A 16046-nucleotide genomic window follows, 5' to 3' on the forward strand; every position below is an offset into this window, starting at 1 on the left:
TTGACTTTCAGTAACTTTTCCTGGGTCACCTTATCAGACTTCTCATCAATTCTTACTGGTTCTCATCTTCACCTCCATGACACTATGATTTACATCTTCATCATTTCCTATCCTATCTATTTAAATAACCTTAATCGGTTCTCCCACTTCTGTTTTCTCCCTTCTCCATATATTTCTCCAAAGATTTTATTATCCATTCTGAACTGTAGAATACAGTTCCCCCACTGCATTCAGAATGACATTCCAGATCGTTAACATGGCATTCACAGTTGCCATCAGTTAAATTCCAGGTATCCTACTTCATTCCACAAATATTTGTAGGGCACAGTACCAAGTGCTGCCCCTAGAAATGGTGACCAACACAGCCAATGCTCTTGTCCTCATGTCACTGATAGAATGAGAGCTGTGAACATATAAAAAGAAGGATGAATTGTTAAAGTGATGTTAAAGTCATTCATTTAAAAATATTGAGAACAAAATCATGTGAAAGACTGTCTTCTAGGTACTGGGGAAAAACTTGAATCAGACAGAGATCTGCTCTCAGGGAGTTTATAGTCCAGTAGATATGAGAGCAGAGGTAACTCTAAAATAAACTAGAAAATACTATAGGCCACAGGAAAAGGACAATGATGAGGGTAATGGGAATTTCAAGCCAGAATATAGGTGTGTTTTCACATAGCCATTGCAGATGAGGCTTAAAAGATGAATGTGACTATTCAAGGATCCTCCTTTCCCACCTTTAGCAGGCACTTCTACTGCCTGTAGTTTGAGTTTGTTTCCTCTGCTCTATTAATCTCACAGTTTCCATAGCATGAGTCTTGTCATCTCTTTCCTGGACTATTGCAATGACCAAGCTGTCTCTTAGTCCCATTCTCTCTCTACTCTGGCCCTGTGTCATGTTACATCAAATAATCTTTTTGAAACAGAGTCTGATCTTGGCTCCTATGTCATTTATAGCCTTCACTGGTTTGCCATTGTTCACCTTGAAGACCATATTAATGCAGTGGTTAAGAATTTGAGCCTTAAGCCAGAATGCTTAGGATGGGATCCTGGCTCTACTACTTATCAGCTATGTGATGTGAAGCACATCATTTTATTGCTCTTAGTATCAGTTTCCTCATCTGTAAAATGGGAATAATAATGCTTACAATGGTTGTTATGTGGGTAAAAATACATGAACTATGAAGAACAAGTACCAAGATTTTACCAGATAGTAAATAGTATACATGATTAATAGTGGTCATTATTATCACCATAAAATACTCCAGATATTGAGATGAATTCTATAAATAAGTCACTATTTTATTTAATTAGTGATTTTCTAAAATTTATTATGCAGCTAAATGATTGAATTTTAATTTTGTTCACCTTTCCCTTGAGCAGGCAGCTAAGGATTATAACTGGTGAATGGTTTTTTGAAGAAAAGGCAAAGCGTTTCAAGCAAGTCAACGTTCTAGGCACTGATGTTGTCCGGCAGTCCATTTTAAGAAGAAGTCCAGGTAATAAAAACAATTAATTGATTTTGAGACTTTCAATTTTTGTTTCAGTGGGATAAATAATTCCTGTTATATAACAAATGAACATTTCTGGAAACACAGTTCGTACTTCACAACGTGATGGTATTAAATCTTTCTTTTCTTTAGTTTTACTTTTAATCAACAAAATTTTATCTAAAATATATATTTATGAGGCATAATATGATTTTTCAGTATATTTATACATTGGTAGAATGATCAAGCCAAGCTAATTAGACTATCCATCATCTCAAATATGTATCACTTCTTTGTAGTGAGATTTAAAATCCTTAACTATTTTGAAATATAGAATACATTATTATTAACTGTAGTCATTTTGCTGGACAATAGAACACCAAAGCTTGCTTCTCCTATCTAACTGTAAAATATGAAATTCACAAGAAGGGAAGAGGAGGTCAACAGAAAATAAAATTCATGATGATTTTCTATATATCTGAATTCAGAGATGTTCGAAGGAGCCATTTATCTTCATCACAGTTCTTTTCCTGAATGCACTTCCAATATTTTCTTAAACACTTAAGAATATACCATAAAACAGATGAATTAAGTGATTTGCATCTTGTAGAAGTAGGGAGTAGAATGGTAGTTACCAGAGTCTTGGGAGAGTACAAGGGAGAAAGGGACGGGTATAACGATTGATAAGCAAGTACTAAGTTGTAATTAGATAGGAGTAAGAATTTCTAGGGTTCTATTATATAGTAAGCAGAATATAGACAATGATAATGCCTTGTATATTTCTATTACAAAATCTAGGAAGATATTTGATGTTTTATCATAAAGAAATGTTAAATATTTAAGGGAAAATGATTCGCATTGTGAAAGAAATCCTTGATTTTTTTTTTAATGATTCATTTCAGATTTTTTAATGGTACTTTTTAAAATCTAGGGGTTCCCAAGCTAGGGGTGATATTGTGCACTGATTCGTGCACCCCTCACAAGGAAGCATTTGGAAATGCAAGGAGGCATTTCTGGTTGTCATAATGACTAGAGTTAAGTCAATGCATTTAGTGGGTAGGAATCAAAGAAACCAAATAGTCTCCAAAGTATGGAACAGTCTCAGTCAATTAAGAGTTACACTGGCACCAAATACAAATAATACCCCACCTTGAGAATGCTTTTTGGTGCATTCAGACTATAATTCAGTTGGTTATATATTGAGTAAAGCTTGTTTTGGGGAATATATTTCTCCAGTATGGCAGGGTAAAAGTAGAACAGACATCTTTGCCCTCTTCCTAGACTATCTTCTCTTTTCAGACACAGTGGATAACTGCCCTTATTTTTAAGTCTAGCAGGTAGGGCTGGGACGCTTGGAACTGAGTCCAGTGTCACTTAGTTAATGTTGGGTATGATGGTACAGAGGGACAGAGTGAGGTAGAGTTAGAGTTGTCAGCTATGCCCTCTTCCCCTACATAATCCTCAGTAGTTTCCAAAGTGTAGACCATCTATCAAGTCACAAGGCAAGTGCCCATCCTCCCAGGAAGTGTGGCTCATGTGCTCAGAAATCGGAGTAAGCTTTGTACAACCTTGTGTGAGAACTCAGTCCCTAGAGATTTGGAGTTCTCCAGGAATCCAGATTCCCCTGCCCTAAAAACAACAGTAGAAGACTGAGATATTCATTCCTCTACTGCAATCATCCCTAGGAAGTTTACACAGCAAACTTCTCACAGACAAGTCCTTATCTTAATTCTTAGCTCTAGAAGACTCAGCAAATTTGAAATGATTTAACGGGGAAATTTAGGATGGGAACACCATTGTCAATCATTATAGACTTCTTTCTCCTGTGCTACTTAAGAAAATGAATGCTGAATAGAAATGTGCTCTTGTTTCTAGAAATGTATATATAAATTTATCTTCTGATTTTTTTAAAAAAATAAGGAGTTGAAGAAGTACAAAGTCAAGAGCAAACCTACCAGAATGCAGAAAAGTCAGACACTTCACCTTCTGCTGGGCAGAAGACCAGCCATGATGGACCCAAGAGAAAGGGGTAAGATATTACCTATTTAAGGGATTTTTTTTACCTTTATTCCAGACATGTCAGAAATAAAATCTCCTTAGTTTTTCCAAGTGTGATATATTTCAGAGGCCCAGAGGAGATCAGAGATTCAACCAAGGTAATACTTTATCAGCCTCCTAAGGAAATGCATTTTAATTATTTATAATCTTGGATAAATAAAGGTCCCCTTTGGCCTGAGCATGTAACACTATTTCCTTTCATTTGACAAATCTGGTCTTACACCAAATAGTTCTTATTACTTCTAAACAGCAAGTTTCATATAACAGCCAATCTTGTCTACAAAGAGGTGATGGTTACCTTTGGTTGTAGAATGTCAATACTCCTCCCTTTCAATCTGAGTACTGGTGTATAAAATATTAAATCAAAGATTTATTAATTGAGCTTAAAACATTATATCCTTGCCATCAAGAAAGACATCAAATTCTAAGTGGAACCTGATGAAAGACAGATGGAGTTCAGGATAGCAAAAGGGAAGAAAGGTGATTCTAGGCAGAGGAGAAAGATACCTTAGGTAGAAGTGCAGAGGTGGGGACATGCATAAGGTGGTTCTCAGAGAAGCATAGATTGTCATTATAATAAGTGTTATTCTCACCAGAAAATGTAATTTTCCAGCAGATTGAAGTTTCTAACACTTTGACAATGACAGTCTTCCAGAGGTCTTTGAAGCAGAGACAACTTGGCAGATTCTATTAAGATTGTGCCAGTACCTTTAGTGTTCATTATTTCTTCTAGAAAACTGTAGGTGTAAAGTAAATGAACTAGTCCCTCCCAGGGCTAGTTCACAAAAAGAATGTAGCTTGGATATTTTATGAAAGTACATTTGGAAGCACCCATGTTTTTGACATTCAGTGTCCTGGACCAGGACTTGAATCTCAATTCCTGAAGAGCTATTTTTGCTAAAGTTACACATGATTTAGTGACATGGGGATGTAATTATATTTTATATGATATGAAACAGTCCATTGTTCAGGCTTCATCACCACAGGGACGAATGTCATGAAGGATATAAAGATACTTCTCACCACATGAATTTTGTCACTCTTACCATAAGAATTCATTGTGTTCTAGAATGTGCCAGGCATATCCCAGGCTTAGAGTGTCTATCTGGCAGGGAATAAGAAAGACAGAGGCACTGCTCTCATGGAGCTGCACCTTAATATGCTGTTACCTCCATTTGTCCCAAGGGATCATCCTAGCTCTTTTCTCTGCACATGGTGAGTTCAGGCTCCCTATCCTCAGTATCCTGGCAAACATGTCCTGCACATTGTTTCTTCATTCTCAGGTGACATGAGTAAGTTCCCAAAGCAGGTGATCCTTTGCTTAGCAGGGAGAGAGACCTGGCTTAGCAGCCAGTGGTATGTCATTAACAGAATGTCATAACCTCCTCCATCATCACCCTTGACGTTATACTGCAGAAGTACTGGGAACGCTCCAGCCCCAAGTGTATCATATAGAATAATCATCTGTTTTTAGAAGTACTAGAAATTATATTATAAAAATGATATTTTAAATGCTTTCTTTCTTAAGTTACTTTTAAATCAATCAGGGAAATGCAAATCAAAACCACAATGAGGTTTCACCTCACCCCGGTTAGAATGGCTCACATACAGAAATCTACCAACAACAGATGCTGGCGAGGATGTGGGGAAAAAGGGACACTAACCCACTGTTGGTGGGAATGCAAACTGGTCAAGCCACTATGGAAGTCAGTCTGGAGATTCCTCAGAAACCTGAAGATAACCCTACCGTTCGACCCAGCCATCCCACTCCTTGGAATTTACCCAAAGGAATTTAAATTGGCAAACAAAAAAGCAGTCTGCACCCTAATGTTTATTGCAGCACAATTCACAATAGCCAAGACCTGGAACCAACCTAAATGCCCATCAACGGTAGACTGGATAAAGAAATTATGGGATATGTACTCTTTAGAATACTATACCGCAGTAAGAAACAACGAAATCCAGTCATTTGCAACAAAATGGAGGAATCTGGAACACATCATGCTGAGTGAAATAAGCCGGTCCCAAAGGGACAAATACCATATGTTCTCCCTGATCGGTGACAACTGACTGAACACCAAAAAGGAAACCTGTTGAAGTGAAATTGACACTATGAGAAACGGTGACTTGATCAGCATAGCCCTGACTGTTAATGAACAACTTAATACATTATCCCTCTTAGTAGTTTTTTTTTGTCTGTTCTACTTAATATGACTGGTTTAATTCTGTAATTAATACACAGTTATTCTTAAGTGTTGAAATTTAACTGAAATGTGATCCCTGTTAAACATAAGAGTGGGAATAAGAGAGGGAAGAGATGTACAATTTGGGACATGCTCAAGCTGACTTGCCCCAAATGGTAGAGTTAGAAACATACCAGGGGACTCCAATTTAATCCCATCAAGGTGGCATGTACCAATGCCATCTCACTAGTCCAAGTGATCAATTTCAGTTCACAATTGATCATAATGAAAGGACTAAGAGTCAAAGGGAGCACATAAACAAGTCTAGTACCTGCTAATACTAACCGATAGAATAAATAAAGGGGAGAGTGATCCAACATGGGAAGTGAGATACTCAGCAGACTCATAGAATGGCGGATGTCCTAAATAGCACTCTGGCCTCAGAATCAGCCCTAAAGGCATTCGGATCTGGCTGAAAAGCCCATGAGAGCATTTCAGGCATGGAAAGCCAAGACACTCTGGAAAAAAAAAAAAAACCTAAATGAAAGATCTCTATGAGTGAGATCCCAGTGGAAAGAACAGGTCTTCAAAGAAGGAGGTACCTTTCTCTGAAGGGAGGAGAGAACCTCCACTTTGACTATGACCTTGTCTAAACAAGATAAGAGTCGGAGAACTCAAGGGGCTTCCATAGCCTTGGAAACTCAAGACTGGTGCATAGGGAGATTACTGATGCCATAGACAGGAGTGTCAATTTTTAAAGTCAACAACAGGAGTCACTGTGCACTTACTCCTCATGTAGGATCTCTGTCCTTAATGTGCTGTACATTGAGGCTTAATGCTATAACGAGTACTCAAACAGTATATTTCACTTTGTGTTTCTATGGGGATGCAAACTGTTGAAATCTTTACTTAATGTATACTAAACTCATCTTCTGTAAAAAAAAAAAAAGAAGAAATTATCAATTCCCAACTTGACTCTCACTGGGATTAAACATGACAATAGGTCTGATCTGATTTCATCATCATTTAAAAAATCATCTGTTATTTTTCACTTTATGTTTCTGTGTGGGAGCAAACTATTGAAATCTTTACTTAATGTATGCTAAGCTGATCTTCTGTATATAAAGAGAATCGAAAATGAATCCTCATGTGAATGGAAGGGGAGAGGGAGTGGGAAAGGGGAGGGTTGTGGGTGGGAGGGACGTTATGGGGGGGGGAAGCCATTGTAATCCATAAGCCGTACTTTGGAAATTTATATTCATTAAATAAAAGTTAAGAAAAATCAAACAAATAAATATTTGATTTTTTTTTCAGATTTCTTCTTAGCAAGTTCAGATCAGCAACCAGAGGAGAAATCATAACTACAAGGACTGAAAGTGGACGGAGCTACAGCTTGGACTTAGACAGCCAAAATTTTCAGAGTTTAAAATCAGTCTCCAGTTCAGACAGGTAAGATACATACAAGCTGGGCAATGGTATAGTGAGAATAACCCAAACAGGGCTTCCAGGTGTCTAAAGTATCACCAGCCAGAGAGCTCTTAACACATAATATAAAAAAATCAGAAGGGTATTTTTCAGTTGAAATGGAAACCGCTGCCTTCATTCTGGAATTACAGCTCTTTGAATCATCTGTGCCACCTGCAAAGATGAGACTGTATGTTTGAGGACTCAGGGCTGCAGTTCAAATGGAGATGTACAGAGCAAGGAAATGCTTTCGTTGATTTCTTGATCTTTCTCTGGCTAAGCTTCAAAAAAGAAATCACTAAGTATCACATTCATTTCTTGCAGCTTTTAAAAAATTACTAATGCTTTCATCATTTGAATTGCTTCAGAGAATTTTCCATTCATTCCACTTTCTTTAAGTTCTCAGTGAGGGAAGTGAGAATATTCTAAGCATAGAGCTATCGCTTATCAGGAAAAGTAACAAGGCATGGAAAGGATAGCCAAGAGCATAGGCATTTCATATTAGGCTTCATTTTCTTTATCCTATTGGAGCATAAGTCAGAGTTTATTTTCATATTTGTATATTATCAAAGCTAGAGTTGAGAAAATGGATCTACTTTCATGTTTCACGAGGTTGTCCAAATGTTAATTCCCCTTTGTTTGCTTGTGGCTGCAGTAATTCTGTAATTTTTCTAGGTAGTAAAACTGTCAGGCCTTACTCCTTAGATTCTGCAATAAGAATTCTGACCTGCAGTCCACTTTGTTTTTTTAAAGATTTATTTGTTTATTTGAAAGGCAGAGTTACAGAAAGGCAGAGACAGAGAATGAGAGAGCTTCCATCCACTGGTTCATTCCCCAAATCACTACAAGGGCAGAAGCTATGCCGATCCAAAGCCAGGAGCCAGGAGCTTCTTCCAGGTCTCCCACTTGCATGCAGGGATCCAAGCACTTGGGCCATCTTCCATTGCTTTCCCAAGTCATAAGAGCTGGATCAGAAGTGGAGCAACCAGGCAGGACTCGAACCAGTGCCCATATGGGATGCCAGCACTGTAGGTGGTGGCTTTACCCACTACACCACAGCACCAGCCCCAGAAATCCACTTTAGAATACTGACCAGAACATTTCAGGGGGTGGACACTCTTTTGACTACTAAGGTTTTGTTTTTTTCCTTCAGAATGATTCTCCATACCTGTTGGTTTTTTCCTTATAGCATTCCTAATATTTAAATTTGTTTAAAACTGTACAGAAATAAATATTAAGGAACATAAAATGAATTGTTCATCAAGCACTATCAAACGACCGTCACCATACCTATTATTTTCCAATTTTTTAGGAATACAAATATATTGCCTTTATGATTACAAAAGGTAAGCCATTATTTCTTTCATCCTTGAAACAGCTTCATTCAGCTTCCATGGGGTAAGTCCACATAGTGTCCCACAAAAACTTTATTAAAAAAGTCTCATTTGATTTTTTAAGATTTATTTTTTATTTATTTGAAAGAATTATAGAGGTAGAGAGAGAGAGAGAGAGGTCTTCCATTCGCTGGTTCAATCTCCATATGGCCGTAACGGCCAGAGCTGAGGTGATCCGAATTCAGGAGTCAGGAGCCTCTTCCAGGTCTCCCATGTGGATGCAGGAGCCCAAGGACTTAGGCCATCTAACACTGCTCTCCCAGATCATAGCAGAGAGCTGGATCGGAAAAGGAGAAGCTGAAACTAGAACTGGCACCCACATGGGATGCCAGTGCTTCAGGCCAGGGCTTTAACCCACTGTGCTACAGCACCGGCTCTTTCATTTTGATTTTTGATCATTGGACTCCTGATGCTGAGATAATAGTGAAAAAACATTTAGAAATGGTATCCAGCTACCTTAGTATTACTGTTTTGGCCCAGCCTTCTGGAGACTCTATGGATGAGCCATCTTGGTTTGAAGAGGGACACTATCTATAAAATGAGGCAAGAGAGCATTTTAGAAAAATATGCTCCAAACTTAACAAACATAATTAGATCATAGCACTTTAAGTTGTTCACCTTATAGTTCCTCATCCAGAATAAAGGTCATGTTCTCCAGTATCATGATGTTTGTAACCTTTTTCTAGAATCTGACTGAATTTGCTTCTTGTGTCTTATCTCTATAAACTACAAATTACAGCTTATAAATTTATAAATCTCATAAAGCTATTAATTCATATAGATGTGCTTCACCAAATAGTTACTTGGATATTGGCCCAAGGTTTTCTTGTTTTTGTTGTAAAAGGAAGAAAGTCCCTAAGTAGACTTTATCGTTTAAATTGTAAATACCCATTTACAAATAATCAGAATATAATAGTCAGGGTTGCTTTGGCTTAAGCATGCCAAGAACAATGTTTTCCCATTATGAAAGAGAGTAAAGATGCTCAGGGGATCAGTAGAGCAAAATATCCTTTTCCTGCTACATGCATTTATCACTATGATGACTCATTAATGGACTGCCACAGTGAGACACATTTCATTATTCCAAAATGATTCCTGAGAAAGTTGGGCCAGGAAGTGGCCCATCTTTTCTTAACTCTGCTCATCTAAAGAGGTTGTAAGATCTTGGTCTCTTTAGCCCATTAGCTGTTCCAGCTTAGCAGTTATTCTCCTTTCTCCTGCACAGTGCCTATTTCTTCATGTTTCATTCATCTTTTCCTGGAGGGCTGTGGTTTTTTCAGGTGTGTGGTTAACTTTATTTCTTGACAGTAATTTCAAAGCAGAGCAAGTATGAATGGGTTAAAGATGGCCAAGAAGCCCTTCAGAGCATGTCAAGTGACCATTCAGTGGTTGCTGGGAACTGAACACATGAGGCAAAGGATTGTTTTAAAGAATGTTAACGCAGACTACAGTGAAGAAGCCATGTGATTAAAGGCAGTGATTACAAACCCCTGCTAAGTTAGGCTGAGCTTTCATTGTGCTATGATCTGTGAGATTTCCATCTGAAGTCAAGCTCTCCCACAAGCAGACCCTCAGATAAGGAATTATAAGCGAATAATTATTAATTGAGTCATTATAAGAGAGATATGTAAGGGAGTAGGAGAATCAAAACAGACGGGGAGGAAGCTTGGTCTCTGGGGACTCTGGAACAGGAACTATATCCCTGAGCTTTGCCATGCACTTCTATTCCAGTCAGGCACTGGCCGTGAGTGTCCTTGGATAGCATTGGCAGGCTTAACAAACAAAGATACAGGATGTCCATGTAAATCTGAATTTCTGATAGGTAACTTTTTTTAGCATATGTCCTATGTAATATTTGGCACATTGTAATACTTAAAAAAGTATTCACTTCTCATCTGAAATTCAAATTTACCTGGAAGTCCTATAATTTACCTGATAACTGCTGTGGGAGTCATGGGAAGACAAACTCCAAGACCTTTGTAGGCCTCTAGCTCCAGTGCTAAAGGGGAAAAAAAAATCTCTGAAGGTGGCAGGTGCAAACCATAAAGAGAAAAGCACTCAGAAGCTAGTGAGGGGCACAGACAGCTGGTAAAAGGGTTTTTAGAGAGGATCTGAATGGAAGAACAACAATGTTCTTCAAAAAATATAAAGAAAAGTCACAAATTTTATTCTAAAATTTAATCTGTTCAGTAAATGGATGAGGGTTGATGCTGTGTTTCTCAACAGTGTTTCTATCCTATCTTTGAAGGATGCGGCAAGCATTTGACCACTGGACCTTGTCTGATCTCATCACCAACAGGGTTCTCATCTTTCCTTCTGCCCCCCCCCACACGTTTTATTTGTTTATTCTTAATTGCTCTGTAGGAGGCTTGGGAATGATTGTCACAGTCTCTGTGAAGCCTTGTCTAATTCAAAGCAGAGACCACATAATTCATGCCAGCCCCTAGCTAGTCTTCTGCCTCATTCCAAGTGCTGCCCTTCTCTTTTTCTCTCCCTCTCCCCTGCCCACTCATTCTATAAGGAATACTTGTATGGCATTTTTGTACCATCATGACTAAAATATTGCTGTCATCATATCTATTATTTTGGTTAAGTGAGTTTATTGAACCCCTCTCATCATTAAATGGCATCTCTTTAGTATCAGAAGTAAATTTATTTTCCTGTCCTGAATGTAATTTTCATTGACCAATCTGCAATTACAATACAATTAGGCAGCATCCTGTTCCTAGTATAGGAATACAGCAAGGTAGGAGTGTTCTAGCTCTGAGTCAGGATGACATTCACAAAGTCATCACTGGTTTGTAGTGTACATTACATAAAACACTAGACAGCTAATTGCTAATGCTCTTAGAAAACTCCTTTACTTACCAGGCTTTTAAAATTGTTCTTATTTGTAGCATATCTCTAAAAGCATCTTTGTGAAATGTAAATTTTATTCAGTAATACTAGCTGTGACAGTTTCATGACTCAAAGGGAGAAAGGCTATAAAGATTGTCCACCAAAGGAAAATTACTTTCACCTCTTTCCTGTATCTCTCCTTCATTTTCAGGTGCTTCTAAGTACTTTTTTTCTATTAAAATTTTTATTCATAAAATGGGAACAAATTTCATATATTTCATGTACATGGTTTTAAGAGCATAAGGATACATCTCACCCTACTCTCCCCCCTTCCCTCACTCCCACCCTCTCTGCTTCTTATTTTTCTTTTAACAATGATGTACTTTCAATTATCTTTATAATCACAAGCTTAACCCTCCACTAAATAAAGAATTCAACAAGTAGTAAGTAGAAAAACCACTGTTCCTCAAGAATATAGACAAGAGCTATAAACAATAATCAAATTTCAAAATGTCAATTTGCTCATATACATTACATTTTTTGTACTCTATATATTAGTTACCACAAATCAAGGAAAACATGATATTTGTCTTTCTGGGACTGGCTTATTTCACTAAGAATAATGGTCTCCAGGTGAATCCATTTTGTAGTAAAAGACAGGATTCCATTCTTTTTTAAGGCTGAGTAAGATTCCAACGTTCTTATACCATAATTTCTTTATTCAGTCATCAGTTGATGGACATCAAGGTTGAGTCCATATCTTAGCTGTTGTAAGTTGAGCTGCTATAAACATGGGGGTTCCAATAACTCTTTCATATGCTGATTTCACTTCCTTTGGGTAAATTCCCAGGAATGGAATGGCTGTGTCATATGATATAACTATTTTCAGCTTTCTGAGAAATCTCTGTATTGTCTTCTGTAATGGTTGTATGAGTTTACATTCCCACCAACAGTGTATTAAGGTACCTTTTTTCCCACATCCTTGCTAGGATTTTATTTGATTTTTGGATGATAGCCACTCTAAGTGAGGTGAGGTGAAACCTCATTGTGGTGTTTGTTTGCATTTGGTTTCAGCTTGTTTGTCAATGATTAGTTGGTTGTAGACAGGTGGATTAATTTCTGGGTTTTCTAGTCTGTTCCATTGGTTGACATGTGTATTGTTCTGCCAGTACCAAGCTTTTTTGATTATATTTCCTTGTAATATGTCTTGAAGTTGAGGCGGGCACCGTGGCATAGCAGGTAAAGAAAGCTGCCACCTACAGCACCAGCATCCCATATGGGCACCAATTCAAGTCCCAGCTGCTCCACTTCTAATCCAGATCTCTGCTATGGCCTGGAAAAGCAATAGCAGATGGCCCAAGTCCTTGGTCCTCTGTACCTGCATGCATGGGAGACCTGGAAGAAGCTCTGGTTTCCTGGCTTCAGGTTGGCCCAGCTCCAGCTACTGTGGCCATTTGGGGAGTAAACCAGTGGATGGAAGACTTCTTTCTCTACCTCTGCCTCTCTGTAACTGCCTTTCAAATAAATAAATAAATCTTTTTTTAAAAATATGTCTTGAAGTTAGGTACTGTGATGACTCCAAATTTCATTTTTACTGTTTATGGTTGCTTTAGTTACTTGGAGTCTCATGATTCCATATGAATTTTAGGGTCATTTTTTCCAGATCGGATAAGAACAGCTTTGGTATTTTGGGATCACATTGAATCTTTAAAATTGCTTTGGGTAGTATGGACGTTTTGATGATATTAATTATTCTAATCCCCTAATATGGAAGACTTTTCCATTTTTTGCCCCTTCCATTTTTTTCCTTCACTTTTTGTAATTTTCATTGTAGAGATCTTTCACATCCTTGGTTAAACTTATCCTAAGGTAATTAGATGTTTTTGTAGTTAATGATACTGGTCTTACAAGTTCTTTATCAGCCATGACATTATTTGTGCATACAAAGGCTATTGATTTTTGAATGTTGTTTTATACCCAGCAACTTTGCCAAACTCTTACGAATTCTCTTTCTTTGTTGCATCTTTTTCTGATTTTGGAATTAAGGAGATGCCTCATAGAAGGAGTTTGGGAGGATTCCCTCCTGAAAGAGTAGGATTCAGCAGTGAAGCTATTCAGTACTACTATTATCTTAAAGTTGGGAGGAATTTAATTACTGATTCAATCTCCATCTTGGTTATTGGTCTCTGTAGACTTTCTACGTCTTCATGACTCAATTTTGTTAGGTTGTATTTGTCCAGAAATTTATACATTTCTTCTGTATTTTCTAAGTTGTTGGCATACAGCTGTTTGTAATAATTCCTAGTATTATTGTATTTCTGTGTTATCCATTGTATCATCTCCTTTTTCATCTCTGATTTTCTTGATTTGGGTCTTCTCCCCATTTTTGGGTTAGTAAGGCCCAATCATGTATCAATTTTTTTTTCAAAAAACCAGCTCTTTATTTTACTTATCTCTTATTATTTTTGATTTCAGTTTTGTTTATTCTCTAATTTTTATTATTTTTTCATTCCTAGTAATTTTAGGTTTGATCTTATTTTTCTAGATACTTGCATGCATTTTCAGATCATTTATTTGATGCCTTTTCAATTTTTAATGTAGGTTCTGTTATATACTTTTCTTTTTTTTTAATCACTTTTTTATTTTTTTATTATTTTTCCAAGAAACCTTTTATTTAAGGTATACAAACTTCATGCATTTCATAAATACAACTTCAGGAACATAGTGATTCTTCCCACCCTACCCACCCACACTCCCAGCCTTCTTTCTCCTCCCTTTCCTATCCTGGCATTTCTCTAACGCGTATTTTAGAATTTTTTCTCTACGTTTTACTATGGGAAGTGTGACTACAGTGTGTCATGGTGAATATCTTTTATAGTCATGTCTATTAGGAATTCTATGTACTTCCTGTACTTGGATGTCCTTTTCTTTCACCAAATTGGGGGAGTTTTCTGTAATTATTTCACTAAAAAGGCCTTCTGATCCATTCTCTCTTTCCATGCCTGCAAGAACTCCTTAGACTTGTATGTTGGGTTATTTGATAGTATCCCATAAATATCCAACACTGTTTTTTAGGTGTTTTTTTTTTCTTTTTGACAGGCAGAGTGGACAGTGAGAGAGAGAGACAGAGAGAAAGGTCTTCCTTTTGCCGTTGGTTCACTCTCCAATGGCCGCCACGGCCGGCACGCTGCGGCCAGCGCATCACGCTGATCCGAAGCCAGGAGCCAGGTGCTTCTCCTGGTCTCCCATGGGGTGCAAGGCCCAAGCACTTGGGCCATCCTCCACTGCACTCCCGGGCCATAGCAAAGGGCTGGCCTGGAAGAGGGGCAACCGGGACAGAATCCAGCACCCCGACCGGGACTAGAACCCGGTGTGCCGGCGCCGCTAGGTGGAGGATTAGCCTATTAAACCTCGGCGCCGGCTGTTTTTTAGTTTTATAACCTCTTTTTTTTTTGGGGGGGGGGGGGGTCTGGCTGTAAAATTTCCAGAGATTTATCTTCTAACTTACATACTCTTTCTTCTGCCTCACCAAGTTTGTTGTTAAGGCTTTCCACCACATTTTTTATTTGATCTATTGAACTCTTCATTTCCAATATTTCATTTTTATTTCTCTATGAAATCTCACATTCTAATACTGAAATGCTGTGCTCCTTTTGGGGAGTCATATTTGTCTTCCTTGTTCGTGTTTCTTGTATTTCTGCATATATCTTTAGGCATTTGTGAAAACACTTTTTTTTCCTCCTCTGTCAGCTTTTATCTTTGAAATATGCCTCTGTAGCTAAATGGAGTATCTTCTAATTGGGGAGATATCCAGAGGCATGTGCTGGATAGAGCCAGAGAGCTCTAGCCAGTGCTTGACAATGGGATAAGAGTCCAGAGTGACACCCTAGCTGGGTGTGGTAGATCTCCTGTATTGTCATCAGGGAGAGGGTGTGATAAAGTAGGCTGGCATGATCCTAGCCTCAGCCCCTCTCTGTGAAGGTAAACCAACTGTCCAGGGTGAGCCCACTGTGGCTACACACCCCACCCACACAGGTGTATGAACAACACAAAGGATCTGTGCACTCCTCAATGTGAGCATGAAACCCTCAGCAAGACCCACCCTAGGCACTCAAGGAACTCTGAGCCTCTGAAACCAGACAAAGTGATTGCCCGGAGACCCAACCAAATCCCACACCCTAACACACAGTCACAGAAATCTCATAGTCATATTGCACAGTACTCCCACCATTGCAGGAGCAGGGAATCCCCTCTCAGCCTTGCAAGACTCTCACAGCCACAGAGAGAGCTAAGGCATTCCTGAAGCCAGCTGCCAGCCTGATAGAAGTTGGTTGGTCTTCCAGCTTCGTAGGTTGTGTCTGAGTACCTTCATAGAGTGAGAGGAGGGGATAATTTCACAGACCTAAGTGGGTGCCCTTTCCCCTGCCAATCCTCCAGGCCAGTCTCATAGTCAGTGATGACCATGGATTTATCCCTCTGACAAAATCTCCGTCACACGTGCTAGAGCAGCTTCTACGTGCCTTATTAAGATGGTGCTTTATTGGGAAACTTTCTACTTTCACATTCTTTCATGATGCTGACTACCTTTGTTTCTGTGTGTGGCACATCCTTAAGTGTCA

General features: G+C 38.5%; 1 protein-coding gene across 14 annotated transcripts in view; it reads left to right on the top strand.

Annotated features, from left to right (window-relative positions):
• Positions 1-16046, top strand: part of SYTL5 (synaptotagmin like 5) — a 280881-nt gene that overhangs the window by 202486 nt on the left and 62349 nt on the right. For all 14 annotated transcript variants that reach the window (XM_089324968.1, XM_089324966.1, XM_089324962.1 and 11 more), the window contains 3 exons: positions 1384-1499; positions 3411-3519; positions 7046-7180. In XM_089324968.1, the coding sequence (XP_089181094.1) occupies positions 1384-1499; positions 3411-3519; positions 7046-7180 (360 nt within the window). The remainder of the gene's footprint in view (positions 1-1383; positions 1500-3410; positions 3520-7045; positions 7181-16046) is intronic.

Source organism: Oryctolagus cuniculus, chromosome X (genome assembly GCF_051225735.1).
Source record: "Oryctolagus cuniculus isolate XC-2025 breed Fujian yellow rabbit chromosome X, ASM5122573v1, whole genome shotgun sequence".
NCBI lineage: Eukaryota > Metazoa > Chordata > Mammalia > Lagomorpha > Leporidae > Oryctolagus > Oryctolagus cuniculus.